General features: G+C 40.7%; 1 protein-coding gene across 2 annotated transcripts; it reads right to left on the bottom strand.

Annotated features, from left to right (window-relative positions):
* LOC110399997 (protein NDNF-like) lies at nt 1,198-9,070 on the bottom strand. Of its 2 annotated transcripts, none has more exons than XM_021399544.1 (4): nt 8,684-9,070; nt 6,434-6,629; nt 4,695-4,828; nt 1,198-3,551 (listed from the first exon to the last, which is right to left on the bottom strand). In XM_021399544.1, exons 2-4 carry the CDS (start codon nt 6,619-6,621, stop codon nt 2,200-2,202), a joined length of 1,674 nt encoding a protein of 557 aa, XP_021255219.1. In that variant the 5' UTR covers nt 6,622-6,629; nt 8,684-9,070; the 3' UTR covers nt 1,198-2,199. The 2 variants fall into 2 exon arrangements, with proteins under 2 accessions (XP_021255219.1, XP_021255220.1); XM_021399545.1 differs by having other exon boundaries at nt 6,434-6,624.

Here is a 9,229-nt window from a genome sequence, read left to right as displayed (position 1 = left end):
CCTGTGAGGAGCCAGTAGCAGCTCTCTCATCAGTGGCCATTGCTTTGCTTGTGCTGTAGCCAGGGCTGACAAATCAAAGGTTTGCTGAGATGACTCAAGCCAACTTTGTCATGAAGGCTACTCCATAGTAGGGGCATGGGTATCAGGCAGGGTGCCGATGTGCCTGTCTCCATCCAGTGACGTTTTTGTGATGAAGGCATAGAGGGCAAAAGCAGGGGTTAGAGCTCTGATGGGCTAGGGGCTGTCGATTAACAGCATTTTGTACGTGCATGTAAGCTATTCTCCTGTTCTTTCTCTCTTATTATTCTGGTTATTAGTCATTTGTCAGACATCTGAGTGAAGTTTCCCCAGAATATAAAAGCCTGAAATTGAGGAAGGCGGAAGAAAGCATTTAAGACTTCCAAGTGGAGGTGACTTCTGTTGCTCTTTGAGCTCAGGCTCATTTTTGGCAGGAGCAAAATGAAGAGAAGGCTTGCCCTGGAAAAACGCAGTAAAGCTGCCAGCCCCTGTAGTTAGCCAAAAGGACTGTGGAGTGTAGAAGGAGGTCAGTGCATGGCTCCTGCCATGGTGCTGCTCAATCCAGAATACTGTCAGCAGGAGTGTAAAGCCTAGTCAAGGCCTGGACGTTGCTGCTGATCACGTGGAAAGGCCAGAACCCTTCTGGGGCTAATGAGTCTGCTAATGTACAGGATGCACCATACGGAGGCTGAGCAAACATCCCCTTTAGCATGATGTTATAAAGCCTTTCAACCAGGAAATGTTTAATTGCTTGTCTATATGCAGAAGACTGATTCAGTCCTCACCAAGCCCCTCCAAGCATGTTTGGAGGTAGTAATTATTCAGAGTAAGCCACAACCTTGATCCTGGATAGCAAATGAACTTCTGAAATGTACAATAGTGGAATTAATTTCTTATTTTTGCTCAGTATAATTGCAGAGGAAAGGATTGCAGCAGGCAAGATTTCTCTAGTGACCTTTGGGTCAGTCACTCTATTACAGATCTTTATACGTAAATTCCAGACTTGCCAGCAGTCTATGTGCAAAATATTTTTTGCTGATAATAGAAATTCAACATGTTTTCATATGAAGACTTTTATTTTTTCAAATATTTTTCATACTTTTTCTCGTGTCATCTGAGAAAGGTAATCAAGGAAACAGACAACAAAAACCATGTTTGTCAGGCTTTTTACTACGAATATTTATTTCTTCATGATATTTAAAAGGAAAACCACATTTACTTTTTCCTAAAGCAACACATTCATTGATACAGACTGGGTTGGGGATGTAAAGATCAAGCACATGACTCTCAGGAGTCACATGGAGATGGATGTGGGCTTGATAACAGTGGCTATATATAAAGAAAACAAAACAAAAACCTGTCCATGGCAGAATTCCTTACTTATTCCTTTCCCCAGTGGGTAGCAGCACAGCACTTTGTTCTGTATGCTCCCATCAAAACTGGATTCAGAGCCAGTCTTGGCCCAAGTTTTGTTCCTTTCTAAACAATAATATTTTCTCTATTAAAATAAAAGTCAAGCTAACATGCAGGTAAAAGAGAAGGTATTTCAGCCTGCTTTACTTGAGCTGTAGAGCTGTGCCACCTTGACAACAATTCTACAGATTTTATTTCCTCCATCCCTGCAAAGTGTTCAAGCAGCAGGGGAGTTTGATTATTCCAAAGTGGCTTGACTAGGGTGGAGGGGTATCTCATTTCCTCATTAGGTGATGGACTTGCTCACAGTGAAGAACTTTGGGACTTAAAAATGATGCTCCTTGAGAGGTGTTTCCCATCACTTCTGTTTTGAATTTCAGAAGCATTTTAGGTAACCATCTATTTCTCACAGGTGCCACTGTATTTTATTTCTGTGTGTGTAAATTAATTTCATGTTCATGATGTCTCAGGTAGCTGAGGGGGGAAAAAACGCATGCAGGAGAAGATGCAAAAAAGTAATGATCAGAAGATAATCCCTCTGCAGAATATCATGTCTTTAGAATATTTTTGTTAACATGTATTAAACTGTATGGGCTATGGTATGGACTGATGTAGGTTTTGATAATAGTCTTCGTTCACTCATGTCAATTGTTTACGGGCGTCTGGCCCGGTTACATGGTGAATGGGACGAGGGACCCACGCCCCAGGAAAGGGAAAAAGGTCATAAAACCGTGACACACTCATTTCAAAGTGTTTCTTGAAGAACCTTCAACATTTTTTCCTCGTCTTCACAACTTTGCTGTGATATCTGACAGGGATCCCAGATGGCCCAATGAGATAAACATCAAACAAGTAAAGTGTCCCTGTATCCAGCCCTTTGATAGTCTCTGTAGTGACAGCTCGCTGGAGATTTACGTCATAGAAATACTTGCACAACACTTTCTCTGACTTGTGCCGAGATTCAGGTCCAGAGCACATGTCCGTATTTTGCAGTTCCATCCAGACTTGATCTTCTTCAATCCTTTTCTTGTACACACAGTACTTGCTCTGCTCTTGTGTTCCTAGCCAGGCAATGGTGACAGAGTTGCAAGTCCTCAGTTTACTGAAAGACTTGATTTTTAAGCTCTCTGGAAGAAGTGGGAATAAGGGCTTGTGGAAATGAGGGGAGACTTCCACTTTCACAGAAGAATTAGATTCCTCTGTGGACCTCAGCTGCACCAGATATGTGTCCAGTAGCTGTCCCTTCAGTGACAAATACCTCAGTCCCAGAATGTTTTCTGATGCTACTGTTTTACCATTTTTTGTTATGTGAACCTGTACTTGACCACGGCACAACTGGAAGGCAAACTGTACTTTCTTGTGCCTCGCTTGGTACTGCAGACTGTACGATTTCTGCTTTTTCCCATCCAGAACAACCGTCACTGCCTTCCCATCTTTCAGCTTCATCACTTTAGGTTCAGGTTCTTCTAGAGTTCTTGCGAATGTCCCAGTGTAAGCAGCACTGGCGTTTGTGAGGAGATTGACAACAAAAACATCAAAGTAATATTGAGTGCTGGGACTGAGATTGGGCACTGTATATGTGTTCTTGGTACCCATGCATATCTGCCTGACTTCCCCACTGCTCACTTTGTTGATGATGCTCAGTTCACTGTTGGATAGTATCATTACCTGCTGCGGTTCAAGAAGGTATGGAGAGAGAGACAAAGCTAATGTTGGTGGCATTTTCATTCCAGAGAATCGGATCGCTGTCTCAGCAGCACACAAGCTCTTATAATTGTGCTTTTCATTAACTAGAAGACAGTACTGGATGCTTTCTCTGTGTTGCAAGGCAGAGGGACTGTGTTTCCATGTCAGAGTCACTGTCGTATGGCCAATACCGATAACATCTATGCGTGGATCCAGTGGAAGTTCTGGATAGAGGTGCCCAGATGTTGTGTCAGTTGTTAAGTACACAGTGATATGTGTGTCACGCTCGGTGGATAAGAACTCTAGCATATAAAGGGCAGACTGAGAAGACACACCCATGTAAGTCTCTACGGAATTTCCCTTGTAGTTGAAAATGGTGGACGCCATGCTTGTAGCCTTCTGGAATCTTGAGACCTCTTGTGTATCGAGATCGCCTGCAAGAAAAAGCAGACTCGTAACTTTTGCTTTAATATATGTTGAACATTGCTTAGGTTTGTTGTTCATGTGTTAGGGAACATCCTGCTTTCTTCCTTCCTGAGAATAACCATAACTAAAAATGATTTTTGGTACTGGTAATTGATTGAAGTGAAATTTGAGTGACTTCTAACAGTGCTATTGTGGAATTGGTTTTGCAAAGATTATCATTATAAAAACAGCTTGCAAAAATCTTGAACTTTATTGTGCCTGATGTGCCTACAGTTTTCATCTTCCACTAGCTTTCTATTTGGGCATTTTATTTCAAGGAGACTCATTTTCTATGAAAGGAGTTTTTCTTTATTTTAGGTTTTTTTGCCACTGTTTTTCTATGAAGAGAAAACATATTACTTTAAAGGAACTTTATTTGAACTCCTCAGTTGGGTATACCTGTCTGACAGTTAAGTAACTTGTTAGTGGAAGCTTTCAAATTTCTGATTTTCTAGAGAATTAATTCCAGAAATTATTGAAAAGAATGGAATTTCCTCTTAAGCTAAACTTGGCCTAATGCCCACTGCCGTGATGGACAATATTCCTAAAAAATCAAATGGCTGTATCTTCTTCAGATCAGTTAGAAACAAGTCAGAAAGTGACTGGTTCAAGCGGCTTAAGCCACAGAGAAGGAGCTGAGATAGCTCTTCCCTCAGCATGGACAGATTGGAAAGCCTGCCTTGCTAATGCAGGATACCCTTAAGAAGAAGATGGATTTTAAACACTGCATGGAGATCAAGGGATATAAGCAACATGTTTGCCAATGTGAAAATGTTACTGTTATCAGTTTAGATTCTTCAAGGAAGGTGACAAATTTGCAGGAGGGGAAACTAGGTAAGCGCAAGGAGCTTATGAAGCTAATCCATATTTGTGTTGTTCCCAGATATTACCCTGAGTTTTTGACTTTTATAGATGTAATTTTTAATCTACTTGAACTGATGACAAAATCCAGCGAACTGCAAATTTCACCTGTAGTGACAGCGTCCTCTGATGCCCATTTTCAGGAGGGGCAAGTATGACATTTAAGCCTGTAGAGAACTTGGTGTTAACAGCACTCCTTATTCATAACTTATACCTTCTCCAACTCTTCTCAGGCAGGCTGAAGATCCTACCTTGTGCTGCTTTTCCAAGCAAACTTGCTGAAGCCTTGTGCACAAGTATGCTCCATTCAATGGGAACGTCACAAGGGGTCACTGTTATTGTGAAAGGTACAAGGGCTGTGTCTTCCTCCAAAACAAAGTAATACCTGTAAAAGCGGATAAGAAACTGAGGAAAAGCACAAAGAAATTCAAGTCTATTTGATACTTGCAGTAAGTGCATTTCTTGATGTGGTCACTTCAATGTGGGTAGAAATGACTGCTCTCCTTTCAGATGCATCAACACAGCAAGATAGGGAAAGTGTGAAACTTTCAGGTGCAGGAAGAATATCCTCTGTGCTTTTTTTTCCAATCTGCAAGTTGTTCCTGGAAGTTTTGTCCACTTACCACAGGCAATATTTTTCCCCATTGAATTTCAGCATGCTTGGGGTGAATATCATATGTCAGTACTTACCTGCTTATTTTGGATAATTAATGCGGTAAACTAATTACCTTCTGGATAACCACTTGTTGGCTAACACTAGGGAATTTGGTACATTATTTCCGTAGAATTTCCTGACTGGTGTGCCATGATAACTTTTAGGGAACAAGCTCCCTCATATCTGCTTGCATGTTTAGATGACCATTTGTGTAAGATGAAGATAGAACAGTTCTGATTTATCCTGAAGATTATCGGCTACCAATGGCAGTTTCAGACAAGTCTGTTCTAACTTGTTTGCTTTGATGACAAAAGCTGCAGTGTGTTAGTAGTACAAAGGGGCATCAGTAAATCTTTCATTCCTACTTATTTACGTAAAGTCCAGCTTCTTGTCCCACCTTGTTTGCTTGCTAATAGAAATGTTCATATTATGCCACAGAGCAACAGCAAAATTCACTGCTCTCTTAGATTTAAATGCCTATTTTTCTTTAAAAGGGAGAGCTTTTAATTTTGCTTTTGTAAGCATGTCACGTTATATAACATGCCTTGTTCCAGTTTTTATGCAATGAATACTGAGGTTGAACCATCTGGTTCACCCCCTGCTTCGTGACTTCTCTGCTTTATATTCATCAAAATCTTTGTGTTGATCAGTGGTTAAAAAATTCTGATTAAACCTCCTGAAGTGCATCTCTTCCTAAACAGGCTAATTAGTTTGCGTTTCCTATCTAATAGAGAATACCAGTTGTAATATCTAGATCGTGTGTATGTCCAGATATGGTGGAAAACTTTGCAGGTATTTTGAGGACATGAAGGATCTGTGACTTCTGCATGGCTCTCATGTTTGATCTTTGCAGGCTTATACCATTGTTCAGCTAAGACATTTCTAGCATGCAGGATGCTAACAGATTCTTTTCTTTTTTGTAAGAGAATTCTGCACACATTCTACTGATTCTGAGGTAGCTGGTTTGCTAGATAAAATTCTTGTCTTTTACAGTCACCCTAGGGAGGCTGATGTCTCTGTGGTTCAGAAGCCAGGCTGTTCATGCTGCAGCTGTTTGCTGTTGGAGCCCACCAGTTCTGTATCATCCCAGAAAGCTGCCTGGAATGTGTATGCCTCAGGGGCTCATTCCAGATTCTGTGCGAAATAACAGTGAACACTGGAGGACACTTGTACTACACCAAAATTCGGTGTGGCGTGTCTCAGTGAATTCAGTGGACATGTCACCAGCTATGCAGATGCACAGCAGTTCCTGGCTTGGACTGTTAGCATGTGGCTGCTGGTGTTGCGGGAAAGTAGCTGAAAGTAAGAATGACTCCATGGCTGATCTGCACTTACCTTTTAGGGATATCCTTCAGCAGATGAATTGTAGTTTCCTTACCATCAGCAAGAATCAGAGAGTGGTAGAAGTTGAAGAGGCCGCTCTTAAAGCTCTGTTGGGAACTGGTGGTGGGTGCTTTAAGGGAATGACACAAGCAAGCAGCTGTGAGAAGGCAGAGAGGCAGGTAAAACCAGAGACAGGACATCTTCTGTACTGGGGAGAGAAATGACTGAAGTGAGTGGAAACTGCTGTCTTGAGGGAGAAAATAATCAACAACGCTCTTTTTTTATTCCTTTAGTGATAATTACTGTTACAGCAAGCCAAGCATTCAAACAACAGTCTCCAGATTGCTAAATTGCTTATAATTCACAGAAATATTTTAGACTCTGCAAAGATTTAATGGCATAGCTGCTATGGAGTCTTTAATTGTAAAATTACGTATATGTAGTCGATGTAGCACAAGTGCAATATCATGCCAAAGAATAACTTCACTACTGACAAAACGATTGGAGAATTGAATTATTTTTTTCCTTGTTTATAGAATTCATTTAATAAATTCAAAGCTGGGTTATCTGTAACAGAACTGTGACTTTTGAACTCAGAGGAGGGGGGGTTCACTATATCCCAAGTATACCTTCTGTCAGAGGTCAGCTAATCTTTTGTTTCATACAGATTGAAAATCGATCATGGCTATAGGGATATGTAAAGAGGAGAATCAAAAGAAGTTATTCAGAGCAGGATGAGAACCTGTTCCATGAAATGCGGTAGATCCTGATAAGTAGCCCTAAACTGGTTCTAAATGGATTGTGAGTTCTTTGTGCATCTACTTTGGAAGATATATGTCTTACTGTAGGGTAGCCGGACAAATGTAGCTGGTTAAATCATTGAGATTGTGCATTACACATCTCTTTCATAACTGTATTGCTTCCAGGCCATCACTACATACGCTGCTTGCTGGAACTGTAACAGTTCTATAGTTTTTAACCATATCAGGTTTCAAAAATCATATATGCACATCTCCTTTTGCAAAGAGGCTTTTTGTCAGCTTCAAACCTTTGAAAGAAATATAAGCTGCCCAAGTGTTTCCAGAGCTCACATACAAAAATGCTGGTGCTGTTTGAACTGTTGTGTACATTACACAGAACTATGCAGGTGGGAGGCTCCAGGTGAGAACTTTTGACAGTACACTGTTAAAATGAAATTGCTAATTATACTTGCAACTTTTTCTCTCTGTCACATCCTGCTTCAGAAGAGGAAAATGCACAAGTGGAAAAGGCATAAGAGTGGGAAAGGCATAGACCTTTAAAACAAGTGACATCTGTATCTAAGGGATTTGGAAAGCAAAGGGAGCTCTGTGAGTTTTGTGTTTTGCTTTTTATTTTCTTGGTGGGGGGAGAGGTTGTATTTTGTTGCATCTTACCAACAGCAAGGAGGAGTAAAGATCCTGGTTATATGTGATTAACAGCCAGTGATAAAGAGAACATAAAAGGCAAAACATTAATTAAATGAGCTTTTGACTTTGACTAAGTCTACAACTCAGCTTCTGCCCATTAGAATTCATCTAAATGAGCCTATAAAAGGGCTAGTTCCTTTGCAAACCCATTCAAGATTGTCACATTTAAGCAAAGCACTGAAAGCATGGTAGACTTTCACGTACAACATCTTCATCAGTGATTTCCAAACTAATGTCTATCTTTAGTATTGGTGAGACTATTACAGTTATCGCTACCAGAACATTTAAATGTCGTATTTAACATGCTAATAGAGTTAGAATATTCTTTTCTTCTTTCAAAGTGTCTTTTTAATATTTTTAGCACCTGGCTCAATGAAGGATTAAACAAACATTTGAACAAGTTGAAAGAATATTTGAAAATACTGTTTTTTATTATTCTTGTAACAGAGCTTTCCTTGCAACTCTGAGTCACTTCTCTGTCACTTTGTTATTCTTCTAGTCTAGCTAGAGTTTAACAATATAACCCCAAATAGCTTTCTTTACCTTTGTCAGTGCAATCTGTTTTGCTCTGCCAGAGAGGATTAAAAAAAAAAGTCAAAGTCTGTTTACTGCTTAAATGCCAGGATCTTGCACATCACACTGATACTACGGCAGCTCAGCTTTTCTTGTCCAGGAAAACAAACCAAACAAGTGACTAACCAACCTATAATCAGCTTATCCGAAAGAAAATGACATCCTAAGTGCTGATTTCACTCAGTTACACAATGTACTCTCAGGCTCTCAGAAATATGTTACACAAAAATACCGTTCTTACCTATTGTGTTTCCGGCCAGAGGAGCCCCAGTTCACTTGCTTTCTTTGCAGAAGAAACATGAAATAATATGGAATTTTCAGATCTCTGTAGACAGATGAAAAACAAAACTGCGCAACCAGTTTAACAAGACAGAACTGTTTTTTCCATATGGCTCCTCAATAGACATTGTAACTAGATTGCTCGCCGTCTTTCAAGGAAAGAAAAACGGAGTTTTCATATTTAGTTAGTTTGGGATTTTTTGAAGGTTATTTTCAACTTGCATAATTCTGAAATCTCGAGCTCTGGCTGCTCCTCTTTCTGTTCTGGAGCTCCTGGGGGGCTGTGCACCTTCACCCGTGCTGCCTCTGACCCTGGGACCTGGCTCGCGCTCACTGTCAGCAGCTGCTGGATGCTGGAGCACTGAGCCCAGCCTGGCCGGAGAGCAGAGCGGGTCTCTGACAGAAGCACAGGGAGGGGGGAGACAGGGAGAGCAGTTAACCCTTGTTAGCCCACAATTCTATCCAGCAATGGGCACACTGATCGCCTCCAGAAAATATTTTGCATTAG

This window comes from Numida meleagris, chromosome 5 (assembly GCF_002078875.1).
Source record: "Numida meleagris isolate 19003 breed g44 Domestic line chromosome 5, NumMel1.0, whole genome shotgun sequence".
Classification (NCBI taxonomy): domain Eukaryota; kingdom Metazoa; phylum Chordata; class Aves; order Galliformes; family Numididae; genus Numida; species Numida meleagris.
Note: the sequence above shows the minus strand (reverse complement) of the source record. Positions and strands in the feature narration are given on the sequence as shown.

Coding starts and splice junctions, on each gene's coding strand:
- LOC110399997 (XM_021399544.1), bottom strand. CDS start 6,621: ATGTCCTGTCTCTGGTTTTACCTGCCTCTCTGCCTTCTCACAGCTGCT. Junction 4,829..6,433: donor CTGAAGGATATCCCTAAAAG/GTAAGTGCAGAT, acceptor CCGCTTTTACAG/GTATTACTTTGTTTTGGAGG. Junction 3,552..4,694: donor GCTTGGAAAAGCAGCACAAG/GTAGGATCTTCA, acceptor TTTTTCTTGCAG/GCGATCTCGATACACAAGAG.